Here is a 21,243-nt window from a genome sequence, read left to right as displayed (position 1 = left end):
CATTGGAGCTTACAGTCTAAATTCCGTAATATAGACACACATGAGTGTGTATTAATATATCTCAAAATATGTATGTCTCATCAGATTCATACTACTATTAAACCCTCATTGTATGATAGAGCCAGGTATTCTCTCCAATGGGCATATATCAATATTATTGGAGATATGGGCAGATAGATGATAAATAATATATCCAATACATCATCTTAAACTGAAAGGCAGTCAAGTTGTAACATTAATATTGAACCATATATAGATTTTTTTTATGTCATGGTAATATTGAATTTACTATGAATGATTCTTATACCAAATTTTTTCGTGAGAGAAGTTCATATATAGGGTTATTGTACTCTAACATAGCAATCATAGGAAATTTTTCCAAAAATGTTGAAGACCTCATCTTATAATTTATAGTATCTAATCATACCATAACATCATAATCATACAATAACATAAATATGTCTTAAAGTCTTATGAATGGTAATACTCATTAGTACATATAATGTCACTAATCAGTAACACTCCTATATCTCATTAGTCAATTGGTAATATATCATACTTACCAACTTTGAATAGTTGGTTTCCGGGAGCCTGCCATGGGAGGTGGGCGTGATGGGGGCGGGGCTCCAAAATGCGCATCATTTTGGACCCAAACACAAACGGAAATTGCGGCGTTTGGGACCTAATTCTGCCACTTCCTAGTGAAGTGGGCAGATCCGGGAGATTGCCACACTCTCCCAGGAGTCCGTGAGACTCTCGCAAGATGCGGGAGTCTCCCCGACATTCCGGTAGTGTTGGCAAGTATGTAATATATGTTAATTTATTAGTACTGCCACTGATGTGAATGACTAAATATTCTCTGTAAATTGCTGCAGAATATGAAGGCGCTATATCAATAACTGATAAGTCGATCAGAGCCTGTGACCATAATCATGTCAGATGCTGTTGAGAGATTTTAAACCTTGTTAGTATTTTAGATGCTGTTTGTGCTGGATTTGCAGCTCGGTGTTGAATATAGTCAGAAAATGTAAAATTTGGAATATTGCTGATAACTTTGGCACAGTGGCCTAGTGGTTAGCACTTCTGCCTCACAGCACTGGGGTCATGAGTTCGATTCCTAGACCATGGCCTTATCTGTGAGGAGTTTGTATGCTCTCCCTGTGTTTGCGTGGGTTTCCTCCGGGCGCTCCGGTTTCCTCCCACACTCCAAAAACATACTGGTAGGTTAATTGGCAGCTATCAAAATTGACCCTAGTCTGTGTGTGTGTGTGTGTCTCTGTCTGTCTGTATGTATGTATGTATGTGTCTGTGTGTGTGTTTATATTAGGGAATTTAGACTGTAAGCTCCAATGGGGCAGGGACTGATGTGAATGAGTTCTCTGTACAGCGCTGCGGAATTAGTGGTGCTATATAAATAAATGATGATGATAATATATAACTCGCTCATTGCTGAAGAATTGCTGTCCTATTACAGTACCCATTACTGAGGAATACAGACGCTGAGAAGATATTTACCATAGCAGGGTGATTAATTCAGTTGCCAGAGATGTAATATTGACTATTTTAAAAATGTTCCTGGACGACCCGAAATTGTATTCAGACACTGATAGTTTGCTTCCAGTCTGACATCTGATGCTGCTACGCCTTGCTCTAACATGGGTAGGTAGTGGTAGGTAAAATATACTATTCATACGTAGCCTTCATTTTTTTTCCGTCTACATGTCCAGTAAAACACATAAATAATTGATGGTAACACAGAGGTATATAACGCTAAACTAGAAATGATCGGATAATAGGAGATTGTCAGAAGTAGTTTGTTTTCAGCTTGATGTTTTTCTGTTTCCTAACATTAATTCTGACTGTGTTTAGACTATTGTTAGTATTCCTATCTCTATTTCCCAGTCCAGGTTCTGATCATGGGAAGTGATCTAACAAATGAGTTTGTACCTGTGTGTGATTGCCAGTTGGTCAGTGGATAATCCAGTTAGTTATACATGTTGGACATCATGATATTCACCTAGGATCTGTTCATTATATTGGTGTGGCACAGTGGTTAGCATTGCTATCTAACAGCACTGCGGTCATTGGCTTGATTCCCACAAAGGCTCTATCTGTTTGGAGTTTGTATGTTATGCCCATGTTTGCGTGGATTTCCACCAGGTTCTGTAGTTTACTCGGACACTACAGAAAATATACTGATATGTTAATTAGCTTCTGAAAAAATGGACCCTAGTATGTGTGTAATGTGATTGGGGTTATATAAGTAAATGTAATTATACTCAGATGTCAGTGATGGCTAAGTTTAGCCACCAAGTAAATCCATTATTTTATAGGAATAATTTAAAGATGAGTATTGTACTTAAAGGGGTTGCCTACTTTTGGATAACCCATTATTATTATTATTATTATTATTATTATTATTATTATTATTATTATTAATAATGCAAATAAGATCAGCCCCTACCCTTTGGATCCCCTCATTCTGTTAGAAACACTGCAGCTAACAGCCATATACATCTCTTCCCATAGAGGTCTATTGGAGAGGTTTGGCTGGATTCAGTCACTAATGCTGTAAAAGCAGCGTGATCCAGTGTCTTAGTTTCTGGTAACTAGGGGATCCTCGGGGATCTGCAACAAAAAGTTAAAGTACGGAGGGCTTGTCCAAAAGCAGGCAACCCCTTTAAAATAAATATCATGCGCTCTATGTATCCTCGTCATACAATAAAATATACCATATATCACACATTATTGCAGTAATAGAGATTTTACAGATGATCCCTGTATAAATTAGTGACACAAAGCCATTATTAACATGATCACTGTAGATTTCACTTAACACTATTCAGCTGGATCTGTGTGAAACCCAGAAGGCCTGAAATGGTTAATAGCTGTAAAGCGTCATTGAAATGGGATAGCTTATTGCTGATCTGCTGAGGCTTGCTCATGCCTGTTACACAGCACACTAAAGCAATGCTGAGGCTTGCTCATGCCTGTTACACAGCACACTAAAGCAATGCTGAGGCTTGCTCATGCCTGTTACACAGCACACTAAAGCAATGCTGAGGCTTGCTCATGCCTGTTACACAGCACACTAAAGCAATGCTGAGGCTTGCTCATGCCTGTTACACAGCACACTAAAGCAATGTCACCTGCACATCCCAATAGGACTCCCTGCAGCCTATCAGATTGCATTTTTATTACATATAAATATTGTGACTTTCACTTAACTTCCAATCATCTTATGATGCAGTCGCCACATTGACTTGATAACAATGACAGGTATATGTGGGAACACTGTAATCAATCTGACCCTTAAATAGTCTGGGATATGAAGCTCGAAATAGAAATACCAAATAAATTTTAAAATCAGAATTTATAGTATGACCTAATTAGCAGTTTAGTAAATGTCACACTGACCTATTAAATGGGCATTTCCTTTTTGGCTTTTATAAGTATGAAAACAAACGACTGTCTGCAATGGTAAATCATAGAATGCGTAAATAATAATATTTAATACATATGTTTCCATTAATGTCTTGTGAAGGGACTCAACATTTTTGGTGATCTTGTTATTGGCCACAAATCCCTAAAACCTCTATTTCCTAAAGTCTATGAACTATAAATGAAAAAGATAGAAGCTTAGATCACCGAGGACTTCACCCAGAGTCATTGAGAGTCCGCTGTTCGAGGCAACCCTGCCTATTGCTATTTTCCTATCAAGTTTAGTCTTTTGCGCTCATTTCCAGAGCACAGCGCAGTATCTAGAGTTGAGGCGCTGTACCTACAAACCCTAATCCTCGGAGACAGATCTTGAACGTTCCCAGGTATGGCAGTGAGTTGGAAGACACAATTCACCCAGAGCATCAATGCATACTTCAGCCTTGCTATGCAAATTGGACCATTTGACTTCATCCAAGTGAAAAATCAAATCAAATCAACTGGGGAAAAAAACCTGGACAGTTTAGGGGAAAATGTTAATCTCTGCGTGAGATAGATAAAGCCAGTGGGGGAATTCCCAGACTCCTGCTGTGAACATTACACTTGATATTTCTGCTTTTAGCTCCTTTCTCCAGTTCTTGCTACTTTTTTAAGGTAAATGGAATTATTCTGTGCAATGCATCCTTTAGGGGGCTGCCATTGTCTGTTGCTTTATACGGATATATCCAATGATAAGCCTCTCATGAGAGTGCCAATTCACCACATGAAAAGCCCAGTTGCTACGATACCTGTTAAAATGTGGACATTACTTACCAATGGGTGAGCACTGCCACCAGACATCGAGAACTCTCTTCAAAGTTGGGAACACTGAATATTTATCTTCTTATATTTATTAATACTATTAGTCCTAGCCTAGTTATTGCTTAGCCTACTTCAGCACTTTTGGGCTCATCACATTCCGACTTCGATATCAGAAATTTTTCTGCACAAATCATATCTTGTTTTTTTCCCAGTAGACTTTGCAGTTCCAGACAATACCATTGGTTTCTTTATAATCCAAGACTAGAATGCACTGTGGTTTCCACTAAGTGGCACAATAGCGGAGAATACATTTTTAATTTTTCTAACAAACGTTTGGCAAACAGTTAAAAGGAAGGGGTTACCCGATCTCTCTAAATAACTGTTGGTCTTTTGATAGGAATATTGCCCCATTTGTGTGGGGTGACTTTGCACATTTGTACTCCTGGTACCTGCTACGTTACTACCATATTGTTTGTTGTCATTTTTGGTAACTCAGGAAATTAGACAGCCTACCATTCGATATGGAATCATTGACATTTTTAACCCAAGCCTGGAATGCAGAATACTTTCCAGGAGGGAAATATTTCACATTGTTTATATATTTACTAACTTAAAGTTGAGCAAACAGTTTAAATAGAGGCATTGTCACACCTTTCTGAATGAGTTGACTTAGTGTAAAGAGATTCCGGTAGTACAAATATGTACCTTATAGCTTCTTTTAGATAGATATGTGTTTCCTTGTCTGGTGATCAATAGACAACAAATTAAAATGGGCTTCCCTGGATGAAAGGGGAGACCTCCTCTTACAAATGTAGATACCTCTGTTTATTTCATATATGTAGGAGGGGGGCAAACATTTGGTATGTAAAAGAGCCTTCCACCTTGTATTTACATATTGTATCTTGTTTTGTTTTTTGTTTGGTTATCACAATTGATTAACAAACAAGAAATAAAGGAGTCCAAGTTTAAAATATAAGATTCCCCTCTTTTAAAAAAAAGGTATCCCATTTATTTGTAAAGCAACAGATGGGAGTGGGATTGTGGCTCTAAAAGTGGAGCATCCTAATTTGAAAGAAAGGGCTCCCCTCTGTTTATTTTGGAGTGGGGGGATGGGGTGAAATTTGAGCCCCCACCCTTCTCCTATCAGTTTGAATGTTATTAATTTTTCCCTACCAAACAAAGATGCCAGTTAGGTTTTCTGAACCTGGAAGAGGGAGATTGAGGATCTGAAATGGACTGCACTGCCCCTATCCCTGAGTTTTATTGCTTGTGGCCGAGTGGACATGTACGCGCACTTGTGATGCCACGACCTGCTGCAGCACTACAAAAAAATATAGTGGTCAGTGGGTATTCTTGTAACCGCTTGGCTGCAAGGCAAGTGGTCTTCACCCTTTGCAGTCTTGGGTTGCAGGTATAGGACATGCCCAATGCGCCCTTAGCAGCTAAGGGGTTAACATCCATAAATTGTTTTCTCGCAAGATTTTTTTTTTTCCCTTCTAAAGACCTCTTCACTGGAGCTTTATTTAGAATGTTTTGCCTAAAAAGGAAATCGGTAATCCCTGCTGACAGAGGTTATGCAAACCACATTTATTGAATTATCGTATGACAATATATGGCAGTGTCAGATATGTTACTAGGTTATTCTAGTAAGACATCTTATACTGCAGACTAGAAAGCCATGTATTGTGCTAAAACTGTTCACTTAAAAAAGTCCAAGGCCTTCTGTTTCATGTCTAATACCATGGTTTGGGGACTAGGCGGTATATGTATCAAGCTGCGGGTTTGAAAAGTGGAGATGTTGCCTATAGCAACCAATCAGATTCTAGTTGTCATTTATTTAGTACATTCTACAAAATGATAGCTAGATTCTGATTGGTTAGCTATAGGCAACATCTCCACTTTTCAAACCTGCCAGAAACACGTAGCTTGATAGTTACACCTATGAGAAGGAAAAATTAGTGTTCCAGAAGCAATGTTGTACCATCTCCTTACTGACACTATGCAGTAAGGTACAAAACAAACTGGGATACTATAGACTTTCCAAGAACTCACATTTCAATGGCCATGAATAGGTGGCATTGGTCTAATAAGTTCTGTAACAATATAAAAGTTCATCTTTTAGAATACGCAGAAATCAGTTCTCAGTCCCATAACAGAAAGAGAGAAAGCAGTTTCTATTCCTTAGAATACCAATGTTGGGACTTTTCTGATTGGGGTCAATGTTACAAGAAGCCAGTAATTACTATTTCTTCTTTATTTTTGGTCATGGAAGAAAATTCTTAATTTGCTTACATTCATTAATTGCAAACTCCAAATAAAAATGTAAGATATGTCGGGATCTGGGCAATCAAGTTCTTTGGCAAGTGCTTATTTCTTTTCCTATGGGAACTTAGTTGGAAGTTTTAATATACTCTATAGTGTTCTTATTTGAAACCAGCAGAATTGGCTGAGCCATGCAAAATATGAATGACTGTAGTCTTGTTTGTTTTATGTATTATAATATTTGTACGAGCCCTAAGGGTTTACTTAGCATCATTTTACATGTAAAGTTGCCATGAACTTAGATTCGGTTTCTCGGAATGCTTATGAGATTAAAGATTTGAACCTTTTAACTGACCTATCTGTGAAGGACAATGGCTTTTGCAGAGAGATGAGCAACATTTCAGGTGAATCGAGTAGTGAGGCTGTTTCACAGAGGCGTAAAGTTCCAGTGGTACAATCTTCGCATTTCGCTTTTCTTGCCCCATCCTGTGCCATGCCATTCCACAGAGTGTTTGTAAATTCTTATGTAGCAGGATTTATAGCCAGTGAATAGAGCTGGTGCGATGACACTCAGTTCTGCTGCACGGTGTGGTTGCGGTAGGACTGGGAACACTTAATTCCACCAGCGAAACTGTATGTTTTTATACCAAATGCTGAACATTTTGCTTCTCGCTACTTCTGACTGTTTGATGTCTGGACAAAAAAAAGATTATTAATTTATAGAAATATGTATAAATGTAGACATTAAAAATCCATAATTTTTCTAAATTATTCAGTGTTTCTCAAACATGCCGTTAAGATAGCCCTTATTCTGACAAGTGATGTTAAAATGTAAATTGGTAAAATATTTTTATAGTGCAAGTTTAACCTCAATTAACACACTATACCTCTATCGTTCATTTTTTTTTTTTCTTTACTGTAATTTTTAGAGCGTGTTTTACAATGGTGTGTACTCACAGAGGCTTTCTCTGCAGCTATGGTATGTTCAGTATAAGCTGCACTCACAGCATTCAGAGTACAGGGCGGTAATGGACACACAACAATGCTGCACCCGGCATTCGCTCTGTCAGCACTTTCTTCATAGGGCTCAGTGAAGCATGCCGTGAATGGGGCTCATAAAGATTGTATCACAGGTGTAGGAAAAGCCCTAAAACTGTTCTTAACTTCAATCATGCCCACTTTGCAAATTTTCATTGGCTGGAACTTTCACACAGCCTGGTGGCTCAGTGGTTAGCATCGATGCCTCAAAGCACTGGGGTAATGGGTTTGATTCCAAGCACAGCCCTAACTGGGTGCAGTTTATATGTTCTCCTTGTGTTTGTGTGGGTTTCCTGCCATTGACACAAATGGACCCTAGTGTAAAAGTGTCTGGTAGATCTTTTAGACTGTAAGCTCCAATGGGGCAATGGCAGATGTGACTAAGCCTGGGGTATTTTGCCACTTTTTACTTTTTATTTATTTAATTTATTGACACCAGCACTTGTTTTGCACTATGCACTTTCTCTATCATATATATATATATTATATAATGTGTGTGTGTGTGTGTGTGTGTGTGTGTGTGTGTCAAGTCTTTTGAGGGGCTTGGGTATAGGCCCTTAGGGGTGACCCTCTCCCCAAGTTTCCATTTGGGGGGGAGCTGAAGAGTCAGTTCTCCTACGGAAAACCGGGCCCACTCGAGCAATGTGGCGCAGGTGGGTCTGAAGACCCTTGCCCTCTGGCAGGCCTTATGGCTCCAGGGGTTGGGATGTCAAGGGACCCTCCCTAGCTTCAGCAAAGAGGGGCCCTAAAGACCCTTACCCTCTAATGGGTGTTTTTGCTTTGGGCGATGTGAAAGAATGGGCTCTTTCCCTTTATGGAAGGGTCCAGGGTCCCAAGCCCCCTGCACTGGGCGATTTGGAGTATGCACCTCGGGCTTCAATAAAAATATAAAATAAAGACAGGTGTGACTGTAAGCTGCACTGGGGCAAGGACAACAAGTACGTGCGCCTGAGTTGGCTGCCTCGCCTTCTGCAAAATATGTAAACTGCTTTGTGCTTTCAGTCCTATTTTGAAAAAGTACTTTAAAGATTATACAATTATTATAATTTAAACCATATTATCCAGCGTCATTTGTCTGTGGAAATTGTATTCAAATGTTGCCGACTTTGAAATAAGTTATCTGCGTTATGTTTATTTCCACTTTTGAGCACTTGATAAAATCTGGTCCGAACTTTGATCTCAATATTGGATTTTAGTTTTCAGCTGATTGTACGTTATAGAATCCTATAGCACATACTAAAGTAGTTCTGTAATATACATGTATTGCTATACAGATATATTTCATAGAGTACGGCACTGTGATAGTAATTGTGATTGTCCTTAGATGACCTGATAGAGGAATATGGGGGAGGCAGTGCGACCCAGGAGAACAGAATTGAATAGCAGCATAGTTTGAAAGCCTGGGCGCTTGTGTTTGTTGGAACCATCAATGTTGCTGTTTTTCCCACATATAATGTACGTAAGACAATAAACTTCCGTTTGGCACAACAGATACAGGAAGTAAAGATTCTGTTACAGAGTAATATAAAATAAAGAAAATACATAATAAGGATCGTTATTCTCTGTGTGTCTCTATTGGGTTGTTTAATAGAACTGAAATGTGACCAAATAATTGTGTATTATATATAATTGCAGTAGTCTCTAGTGTTTGTATTCACATATGTATTCCTCATTGTTCTGTAAGGCCAATATGATGTAATGAGGGTTCTGGTTTTATTCAGATACCTTCCCCATATTGTACCCACTCTCAGAACAGAGTCACGGTGTGCTGGGACTTGTAGTTCACAGCAGATAGCACACTGAAAATGTCCTATCTTTGTTTTAAAGTAATGGGTGCTATAAATAATTGTATTGTATCCAAAAACAATTGATGCAATTGCATTACATATTTCATAGGACAGGAGTATATGTTAGCAATCAATGCAATGTATGTCCATTATCAATTTCCTTTTTGCTCTCCATGTATACAGGAAAGAACCAGAATTCACTTTAAGAGACAAAATGACTGTTGCATGTTTTAGGAATAACAGTGCTTTAGTTGTATTCTTAGGACGTTCCCGTTCTACATTTTCATACTGTCAGATACAGTACATATGCAAAGCTCCCAACATTTAAAAAAAAAACAAAAATGGAGAGACAGTAAACTCCTCCCATGACCAGCAAAAGCCATGCCTAGTTCTGGACAAACTACGCCCACATACTCACAAGGCCACGCCCCTCTCCAAGTCAAAGAATCGTGAGAGCCCCGATGAAATAGGGACCTTTGTGCGGTATGCATATATCATGTCATTTTAATGTCAGGCTGCAAACTATACACAGAATTTTCTGGGCTGAACCAGCTATCATGAGATCGCAGGTTTATAATTTACTAGAAGTTGTCAACATCACTGAGGCACGAGGCATTTAGTGCCCCATGACTTGGTGATGCCACTAATTTCTAGTGAATTAGTAATGTAGTAACATAGTTAATGAGGTTGAAAAAAGACACCAGTCCATCAAGTTCAACCTATTTGGATCTCCTGCGATCCCTCACTTATATTTGAAATTGATCCAGATAAAGCAACCGCCAATCTGTTTTAATCCAGAAAATTCCCTGCTAAACCAATATAGCAGACCTATTTCTCCCTGGATCTACTACTATCTTTCATTTTAATTAACGGTTGTAACCCCAGATAGCCTTTTCTGATAAAAATTTGACTTAAACATATCAATTGAATCTGCAGTCACAACCTTCCATGGCAGTGAATTCCATATATTGACTGCCCTTACTGTAAAGAACCCCTTCCTTTCCTGGTTGTGAAACTTCCTCTCCTCTAACATTAGGGGGTAACCGCGTGTCCTGTGTACAGTTCTTGGGCTAAAAAGTTCCCATGAAAGTTCTCTGTAGTTACCTTTAATCATACTTGACAACTTTTCCTTGTTGGCTTCAGGGAGATCCCAGGGAAGGTTGGTGTGCGAGGGTGGGGCTTTATGAATTGCATCATTTTGGCCCCGTCCCCTAAACGATTGGCACAATGTTGGCCTATTACAGCAGGGGTGGGGCTAGGGTGACACAATATTTGTGCCCCTTAAGCCCCGCCCCCACCACTTATTTATTGTGGGGGCGAGAACCGGAAGGTTGCCCTGCTCTTCAGGGAGCCCAGGAGGTCTCCCAGAAATGCGGGAGTCTCCCAGACATTCCGGAAGAGTAGACAACTATGCGTTAAAGAAAAGCAGCTAATGATTCTGTAGAGACTGCAGTTTCTTTTACATTTCTCTCTCCATTACTGAAGTCATGTTGTCTTACCCATCAGTCTTTGATTGAATCTTGGTCTCCATGAAAATGGCCACCTCCATAGGCATCAATACATGGACATAGGACACAATTTCTGAACTGTGTCATCATGCCACAAATGGCAAAGCCAACCACGTCTTGTACTGGCTCAGCATCAGGGAGAATGCCAGACTCTTTAGGGAGTGAGGGAGATCACCCCTATTTCAGGGATTCTCCCTGACATTCAGGGAGAGTTGGCAAGTATGCCTTTAATGTATTTGTACATAGTAATCATATTTCCTCTTATTCACCTCTTTTCTAACGTAAACATGCCTAAACTGGCTAACCTTTCCTCATAACTTAATGACTCCATACCCTTTATCAATTTTGTTGCCATTCTCTGAACCCTTTCTAGTTCCAAAATGTCTTTTTTATAGAGTGGTGCCCAGAACTGTACTTAGCTGACATTCTTGAGCTGAATGTTTTATCTCACAGAATCTCAGCCTTCACTCACTATGTGTAGGTGTTGGGTACACTTTAAGGATACATTTTACAAGTAATGTAACCCCTGATGCCTACATTTCAGTCATAAATAAAAATAAAAGTGTCCCAGAGACATCATCTTCTCATACTTGCCAACTCTCCCGGATTGTCCGGGAGACTCCCGCATTTTGCGAGAGTCTCCCGGACGAGTGTGGCAATCTCCCTGATAGGAAGGGGGAAAAATTTAGTTTAAACGCCGCGATTCACCCGGAATCGCGGCGTTTAGCCCCGCCCCCACTGTAAAATGACGCGATTTGCGTCATTCCGTCACGGGGGCGGGGCCAAAAATGACGCGATTTCGCAGCCCCGCCCCCTACACGCCCACGTCCCAGCCGGCATCTCCCGGAAAAAGAAAAAAAAATGTTGGCAAGTATGCATCTTCTTACACACTGAAACATAGAGACTAATGCATAGTGCATGTTATTGTATGTATTACCAGTAAAATACATTACATAGATGAAAGTAAGATCTGTTGCTTGGTAGTTGAATGTATATCGGCCTCTAATACAGATCCACCCGTCTCTCCGCCTTCTGTTGTTTGCATGAGAAACTTTGGACTGGGTGTAGTGAGGAAGAGACATGATATATGCAACGTCATACTGCTAGATGGGTCAGACAACTGATTTATGTGCACGGTGACTGTTCTTGTTCTGCCATGTAACTAACTCTCTTTCTTCTCTTCTTAATGCACCTGCTTTCTGCAGAGCATAGGAGGCTTAGCGCTGGTAAGTAATGGTCTGTCATCCTGCCTCTCACACGCTCATTCTTCACCACTTCATCAGTTTCGTGATGTTGCATTAAATGTGCCGACTCATCTGTGTTTACCTCTGTTCTGCCAATGATGGATCACCATTCTCTGCTGTTTTGCTGTACGTGCCACTGAATTGCCATAGAATTACATTAAAACCAAAAACTGTTTCACAATAAGATACGTAAAAATAATCCATCCGCTTGCATGGCTGATAAAACTATTTACCAATACGGATATATTTCTATACTTATTTTGAACTCTGCGCATCATTGAAATTCAGCAAATGAGTCTGCATTTTACTGAAAATTACTTTATCTTGTGTTATTCTTGTTTGTTTTACCTCTGGGTCTATGGTTGAGATCTGACAGTTTTATTTTACACAAATGTGTTCCATACTTCCAGGGGCAAATGCAGGATTTCTAGAGGGGGGTTTCCACGACACGCCGCCAATGTGGGCATGACAGAGCATGCAAGGATCACTTTAGTCAAATACGCTACCGTTAGGTGCACACAGCTTGTTCCCTCATGAGCAGAGCATTGTGAAATGGACATACCTCCTGACTGTCTCTGCAGTAGGGACAAAGTGCTATCTGAGCGCGATAATCGCTCAAAATCACAACTTCCCGACTAGAATCTGGTTGGAAGAGTTGGAAGACCGTCCTGCTCTCTCCTACCTGGTCTTACAGTTTCCACTACCTGCTGCTGGTGTCTTAAGCTGCTTGTCTGGATCCTGGAATATTGGGGCCCTGTTTGCAAAAAGTACATGAGACGTAAAGAGCCTAGCAATGAGTGAAGATGCTAATCCTGCCTCCATCCAAACCTGCCCTTTTGTTAAATTAATAGCACCCACATTTAATAATCAGGCCTCTCTCCCTGCAACCAGCTCCGACATTACATCAATAGCATTTAATAAATAGAGCTATTTAGCCCTAACCAGCCCAGACAGTAAATTAATAGTATTCACATTTAATAAATTCCTGGGCAGTGGAAAAATACCCTGAGTGCACGCCTGTACATTCTGCACTTATATACAGAATGTTTTCATTGCCAAAACCCCCCACTTATTTTGTTTTTGTGTTTACTTTTCAAACTTTCATATAATATCTGTTAGGTCACAGTCCTAGGGAAAATTTATCAAGCTGTGGGTTTAAAGTGGAGGTGTTCCCTATAGCAACCAATCCGATTCTAGCTGTCATCTTGTAGAATGTACAAAATAAATGATAATTAGAGTTTGATTGGTTGCTATAGGCAACATCTTCACTTTTACTAACCTGAAGCTTCATTAATTTACCCCCTAGTGTTAGGGAATTTGTTTCCAGGATCAACATTTATTCGTCAAAATCTTATGTAAAAGTAAATCTAAATGAATCTTACAAAGTATTTCAAATAGCAAAAAAATATACATTTTTTTTTTCTTGTTTGGTAATACCATGACCAGAACTGCTTTTAAGATAATACCCTACAGGTGTCACTGTTGGTATTGCTGTCTATGAAGTGTTTTAGCCTGTAATCTGAATTTACTGACTGTAAAATGATAAATAGTAGGAACAACAGAACATTTAAAAATATATAATTAACTATGCAGGATCATCATCTATTTATATAGAGCCACTAATTCTGCAGTGCTGTAAAGAGAACTCACTCACATCAGTCCCTGCCCCATTGGAGCTTACAATCTAAATCCCCTAACATACACACACACGCAAGCCAAGAGAGACTAAGGGCTATTTAATAGCAGCCAATTAACCTACCAGTATGTTTTTGGAGTGTTGGAGGAAACGGCAGCCCCCGGGGGAAAACCACGCAAACACGGGGAGAACATACAAACTCCACATAGATAAGGCCATGGTTGGGAATCGAACTCATGACCCCAGTGCTGTGAGGCAGAAGTGCTAACCAATAAGTCACCGCTGCCCCATGAATTAATATAGCAAATAACCCAGTTCTTCACTTTTATTTGAAGCCAGGAGCTGTATCTTGCTGCAGATCACAACTCAAGAGAACAGTATGTCTAGTGTTCTAGACAACTCAATTGAATCCTCCTGTGCTCTGGGCTGTACAGTAATGCTCCTGGTTTTAGGTGACTGATCAAGTATTTTCCACATGGGAGAAATCAGAGAGCGCAGAGATTAACCAAAACTGGACCTCCCTTTAATGGTGTACGGTACAGGATTTAAGACCTCGCTTCACATACTGGCTGATCCTGCCACATGGCCCAAGATTCAGGATCCTTTTCCTATTTGGCCCAGATCATATCTGGGCCTGTTTTCTTGGCCGGCACATGATAGCATAAACAGGCTGACAGTCGTCCTCGGAGGATCAGAAGCCTATAGGCATGCTTTATAGGTCCACTTTGCTGATGTTGCAACACGTATCGCCAGCATAATAATAGTGCAGCTGTGATAGTATTACATATTCTTATGTTTACTACATTTATAGAGAAGGTAGGAGTTTGTACAATGGACCTTAACTATTTATTAACATTCTCACCTCAAATCTATATTACATAAAGCCAGTCTTACTATTAACAATAGCCATTTGTTTCATAAATGCATTTTTTTTATTTACCATATTAGTATTTGGTTCCTCTAAATTATATTGATGTATATGGATATGGGCTATATTGAATGTGTATAGTTTAACCTTTATGCTAAACAGATATACCATATTATTATATGTTTTACAAAAGTTAAATTGAAATGTGCAAGCTACAAAACTGGTTAAAATACAATATTGAAGCTCTGTATTTAGGTGCATGTGATTCAGTATACCCAAGAGATCAGGATACCCAAGAGATCCAATTGGTCGTTTCAAGGATGGACTTATATTATTAACTCCAGCCCATATCTTTTGATTGGATGAGGCATGCTTCTCTTTTTTAGAGATATTCTCCTCTGTAGAGTTGATTGGTTAAGAGGTATTTGATTTAGCTAATAGACTTGACCAGCACTCTGATAAGAGTCGGTGAATCACTATTGATTCCTTATTGGTTAATTTTGTAATTCATAGTTAAGCCTATTGGTTAAGTGTTACACACATATTTTCTCTCCTTGTGTCGCAGTCTGGAGGTCTAGGAGGGCCCAAAGTGTTTGCCAGGATTTTGCACCACCCTCCTTGAGGTGCGGAATCTAACGGAGGGGGAGGTTTTCCCCAGGGATTTCCGCAAGGGAGTATGGACTTGGCAGCTCCCTAACCGCAGGTTGCTGTCCTCTCAGAGGGTAATGGGCGAAACCTGAAGGAGAGCCTAGTATACGGAGGAACTGAAGAGCAGGAGGAGATGTTCTGCAACAGCGGCTGCTATAGAAGTCCTGTGGAGCTTGGATGCGCCTATGAGTCAGGAACACAGCAGAGACTGCTAAAGAAGTCCTGTGGAGATGGGATGCGCCTATAAGTCAGGAACACAGCAGAGAAGATGTTCTGCAGCAGCGGCTGCTAAGAAAGTCCTGTGGAGCTGGAAGCTGAACAAGCAATAAGGCACTGGAGACTGTACAACAGAGTAACAAGAGAAACAGGAGCCAACACTTCAATACGTCTAACCAGAAGGAGAGACCTGAAAATCTGGCACTCATCTAATGCAGGAGGTGCATTTTATAATGCATCTGCAGCTGACTGGCGTTCGGAAGCTGAATAAATGAAAACGCTGGGTCCGTGCATGCGCAGAACCCGGCAGGTGGCGGCCGCGTTGGGGACTGCGGCGTTCATGGAGAGCAGTTGGTCAGAGAGGGGTAAGTTAACGCCCGTCTGATCTCTGGGTCTGAGCAGTGACACCTTGGTTTTTCCTGGAACTAAGAACTATACAAATATTGAACAGTTAGTGCAAACCCCCCTGAAGAAGTTCTATGTAACAAAACACATTGTATCGTGGTCTGTTCACACATCACTTCAGCTACTCTACAGAAGAAAATGGATGAAGTAGGAATACTTGGTTCGCTCCTTATCCATGGTGGTTTCCTGAAGTGTTGTTTTTTTTCCTTTTTTTTTTTTTTTTTTTAACATTCATTTATTGAAATTAAATGTGATAACCAGTAGACAGGACAGAAAACAGTACATTGACTTGTAAGAAATAGAAGAAACTATAGTCAACAAATAATGTAAGTCATCATATAAAGCACAGTACACAAAATCAGGAAAAAAAAAGTAGACATTAGAAATGAAAAGATGTGAGTGTCAGGGGCCACTCAAGCCTTCCACCAATCAACCAACCAATTAAAGCTCACATTAAAACACATCCAATTGAGAATGGGGTGATCATAATCTAAATTACTTATTTCATACCATGAAGTATGTTGTAAGCACGCCCGTATTTGATCCTGGTGATAACTGAGGACAATGTGTTAATATTGTTTTCTCAAATTGCTTCTATTTATCCAACAAAGTTTCCACCCAATCCATGCGAAATATATAGGCAAGTTCTTCCTTGAATAGCGATATAGGGGGAGCAGTAAAGAACTGATTTATGGGCAGCAGCGCTGATTGCGAGCAGTAAACGTTTCCCTCCTCTAGTTATTCTCTGAGTCGTTGGAAAACTTCCCAATATCACCCACTCCGGAGTGAAGGGAAATGAGATTTACTAATTCCTCCTCTACATATCTTTTCACCAATAACCAAAAGGATCTGACCTTGGGGCAGCCCCATAGACAATGATAGAGATCCGCATTAGCATCAAGACAATTATACGATGGTAAAAGTCCCATTTGAAATCGCCTCTGAGGAGTCAAGTAAGTCTCGTGGAAAATGTTTTAAGGAACTCCGCAGTGTACATATTTGATGATTTAAATTTATAGGAATCATCATCATCATCATTTATTTATATAGCGTCAACATATTCCGTAGCGCTTTACAATTGGGGACAAACATAATAAACTAATAAACAAACTGGGTAAAACAGACAAAGAGGTGAGAAGGCCCTGCTCGCAAGCTTACAATCTATACACCAATGTATGTATCAGTATTGTGGCAGAAAGTAAGAAAATAAGTCAACCATTGGGAAATACCAGTTCGAAGGATAGAATAGTCTGTAATCTCCCGCAAAATACCATAGTGATTTGTAATAGCCTTACGTTTAGGCGGGAGGGACGAGTAATAGGTCCAACGAGTTTTGCCAATCAGAGTCAGAAAATGTCCTAAGGACTCCACGTATATAATGTTGTGCCTGCAGGAACACCATTGGATAGGCCCCAATAGTTTGAAACCTCTCTTAGGTTTATTGTACGAGTGTATATATACACGGGTATATGTGTGTGTGTGTATGTATGTATGTATGTATATATATATATATATATATATATATATATATATATATATATATATATATATATATACACACATATATATATACATGTGTGTGTATTGATATGTGTATGTGTATATATATATATATATATATATATATATATATATATATATATACATGTGTGTGTGTGTATTGATATGTGTGTATATATATATATATATATAATATAATGCAGCAAGGTTTGACACTCTAATAACGAAGTACAAGATGCCCTACAGTGCACATTATATTTCTGTGATGAATGAATTAGAATTACCTGGCAGGAAGAGTATGATGTTACAATTTACCCTTGTGACACCAGTCTTAGTCAATGAACCAGCATTTATGTTGAATTGAGAAAGGCCATGAACATGCCTCATTCAGGAGAGTGCCTATAGCAACGTATTTGTGCTGTATCACTGGCCTTTATATATTGAGGACTTCAGCTGACATCAAGCTTAGATCTTTAATTTGAGCACTTGCCTTGATATAGTATATTAAACTTCCCTCATTTGTGCAGTGGTGAGCGAGATGATAGGGAAGGATTGTCATGAAGACAATTATAGCCCATTTCTCTGGTACACTTGAGTGGGAGGCTGCTGAAGGGTTTGTATCTAGTGAAGTGATTCGTTAATGACTGCAATCATGGTTGCAGTCTATGCTTCCTACAGTGAGGTCCTCTTTATCATTTTTCCTCACAGTTCCTTGCAATTAGATGAAATGACAAATCTTCCTTCAGTGCTTACCAAAAGGAAATAATTACAAGGAGACCAACGTGTTAGAATTCAGTCTTCATACAGATATTTGCCCAGGTTCAGACGCCCATGTGACTGCTGCCTGAGCTGTGGCTTTACTACAACTACCGTCATCCTTGGTCACCCTGTTCCTGTAGATGTTACATAAGGTATAGCAGTATGTATCAGGGCACTCAGCAGCAGGGTTCACCCAGCAATAGAGACCATGGCTGGGTAGGGCCGGAGCCAGTTGTGGCGCTCACATATCCTGGGACAATGTACCTTGGGCCTGGTCTCAGTCTCCAGGCTGCATAGTGATGAATATCGCCCTTTAGACACAGTCATTAAAATGTGTTCAGTGCTTCAAAGTATAGATAGTGTCCTGTATTCAATGTTATAATAGCAAAAGCAGGTTAATGTTTCTCATTCAGTTTTGATTTGTAATCAGTGAGTGCATTTCCATTGTGTCTACAAGAGCCTCACACAGCCAGTAGTTACAACACTAAGGGGCCTATTTATGAAACTTTTCCCCCGTGTTAAATCCCTGAAAACAATAGTTCTCTGGGATTTACCGTGAAATTGCTATGTATTATTGTAGCATCACAGCAGATATCTCAGATATCTGCTGCTTTGCAGTTCCTATAGTTTTTCTGAGCACTCCCCATAACAGTTTATGGGGAGTGCTCATTACCGCTATGTATTAAAGACTGCCTAGTGAAATTGTTCTCTTTTCCTACATGTTAATGTACGCCATCTGAAGCTGGCTTACATTAACATAACTGAAGTCTTTTGCAGTTGTCAGCTCTGCTCTGAAGAGCAGAGATGGACAGCACATGTGTGGAGGGATCATGTGATCCCTACCTGTCACATGACTCCCCTTCTTGCCGTCCAGGATGTCAGTGCGCATGCCCGAGGTTTTCGGTCGGCGTATGCGCACTATCAAAAGAAGTAGTTCAGCACACCGTTCTTAGGAGGAGAAGAGGATGAGAAGAGACTGCGATGAAGATGTGAGTAACTTCTCAGGGACAGCAGGTTATCGGCACTGCTGTCCCTGAGAAATTTCTTGATACATTGCCAGAAACTTTAAATCCTTATCAAGGAGTTAAGGATTGAAAAGTTTCAAGTCAAAAAAACAATGCATGATAAATAGGCCCCTATTCAGAATACAAGCTGCTGATTGTTTTGTAAATCAGTTAAAATTCACAACACATTTAGACAAAAATAAATAAGCTACTGATACAAGTATAGTTTTACTATGTCAGTCTTATTGCACATGGCCTCAGATCCAGGGCACACAGAGCTGTCTGCGGAACACAGCTGATTTGTCTTGTTGGAAACACAGTTTTTGTTTGAACTGTGTAACGTGGACCTTACAAGCTATGATTGAGCTTTACACATGCATATTAAAGCTCTGTGCTGCCCTCTTTTGGCAGGTCTGTAGTGTAAATACATTTTAAGTACTGAAGGCTTTACTTCTAGGAAGCAAATGCCAATTACTACAGACTGGTAGAAAACATAATACTAATCTAGCCTTCATAAGCCTTAAACAGTGTATAATAATGGTGACCACTGCAAGTGATTTCGTCGGTCACTTTAGTCGTTCTTGAGTGTATTAGTCCAAAATCTATTTTCCTGTGTAGGATGTAAATGATACATTTTGTTTCTTTATATTTTTTTGATAACATGTTGATAAATCTGAGAGTCAGATGACTGTATAAGCCTATGTGCAGTGATAGCCCAATACACTGCACAGGACAAGCAAGTTATTTACCACAGTCATTGGTCAGCTTTATAGTTTCCTAAAGGCCTTTGTACCGCACATGACGCTCAGGTATTGCCTGAGGCCTAGGCTACAAATTGGATAGGATGCTGTAGAAATATTAAACTCCTCTCACTGTCACATTAATCAGGAAGCTAGAACATCCCTTGGCTAGTTTCAAGTAAGTTTGGAAACACTTAGTTATATATCTTCTAAACTGCAGGTTTAAAAAAGTGTAGATGTTGCCTGTAGCAACCAATCAGATTCCAGTGATCATTTTGTAGAATGTACTAAATAAATAACTAGAATCTGATGGTTGCTATAGTCAACATCTCCATTTTTTCAAACCCGTAGTTTAGTAAATATACCCCTTAGAAACAGGCCTGAGGGAAAATGGTGATCAACTGCTTATAAGTACTGTTTTCAAAATTTACAAAATTCAAAGATGTTCCCCTATAGTAGGGCAGTTTTTAATAGTTAAGACAGGGTAGACTTTAATGGGAATATATACACTGTGGACAACATGCAGTTACTTTTTCTTAAAGGAGTACAAACCATGCAGACATAGTTAATGGCCATACACCAACAGCATTAGTAGTATCAATTTTCCAAACTGCAACTAAATGATCTTAACCATAGAAAAATGTATCCATCCTATCCTTATATAGAAGGGTGTTGGTAACTTGAAGAATGTATTTCCTAACTAAACTCAAGTGCTGATGATTCCACTGTGATATCATGTCTATCATATTAGGAGTTTTCTGTCATCTCCAGGGAATGACAAGAACAATGTCAGCCACTGCATACACAGACCTCAGTGGAGACAGTCCTGGCAGTATTTTATCAGAAAACAGCTGTAGTGTCAGATATTTAAACACACTTTGGATTGCAGTGGAAAACCGCATTCCTATTCCTGCCTAGAGCATAGGAAACCTCTTACGTTCAGTTACTTGTGTTATGTCAGCATGACCTTGCGCTTGTATACACTCTTTACATACTTGCATGTATAGGCAGGTTTTCCATACGTGCAAGTCCAATCTCATTATAGTATGTCCTGAACAGCTCTACTTTTCATTTCGTCTCTAGAGAAGGAGATTACAGTTGTCTGATACAGTCTGACACCTTGTGAATGCTTTATAGTTTAGTCGTATTAATGGTAAATTAGTGCCCCCCCCACTTGCTAATTTGACCAGATGTGACAGAGCACACAGCTGTGTTCCTCAATCCTAAGGCTGGGTACACCTTATACAAACTTTCTCCCGATGCGATATCCTTAACTATTTTACTAACGATTGAGAAAAAAAAGTCCCGATCAGCATGGCGATTCATGTGTACACCCTAAACGCGTTTCACATGATTTACCTTCAGATCTGTGCTCTTCATTTGTCATGC

The 21,243-nt window shown here is 39.7% G+C and overlaps 1 protein-coding gene across 11 annotated transcripts in view; it reads left to right on the top strand.

Moving 5' to 3' along the window:
* Positions 1 to 21,243, top strand: part of AGRN (agrin) — a 434,643-nt gene that overhangs the window by 88,090 nt on the left and 325,310 nt on the right. For 9 of the 11 annotated variants that reach the window (XR_012680036.1, XM_075191538.1, XM_075191543.1 and 6 more), the window contains exon 3: positions 12,040 to 12,060. The exons of the other annotated variants lie outside the window; for them this stretch is intronic. Coding sequence is in view for 8 of the 9 variants with exons in the window: in XM_075191538.1 (XP_075047639.1) it covers positions 12,040 to 12,060 (21 nt within the window). In the remaining variant the exon portion in view is untranslated. The remainder of the gene's footprint in view (positions 1 to 12,039; positions 12,061 to 21,243) is intronic. 11 annotated transcript variants of the gene reach the window in all.

Source organism: Mixophyes fleayi, chromosome 11, assembly GCF_038048845.1.
Source record: "Mixophyes fleayi isolate aMixFle1 chromosome 11, aMixFle1.hap1, whole genome shotgun sequence".
NCBI classification, from domain to species: Eukaryota; Metazoa; Chordata; class Amphibia; order Anura; family Limnodynastidae; genus Mixophyes; species Mixophyes fleayi.
The sequence above is the reverse complement of the archived record's forward strand: the minus strand, read 5'-3'. Positions and strand labels throughout refer to the sequence as shown.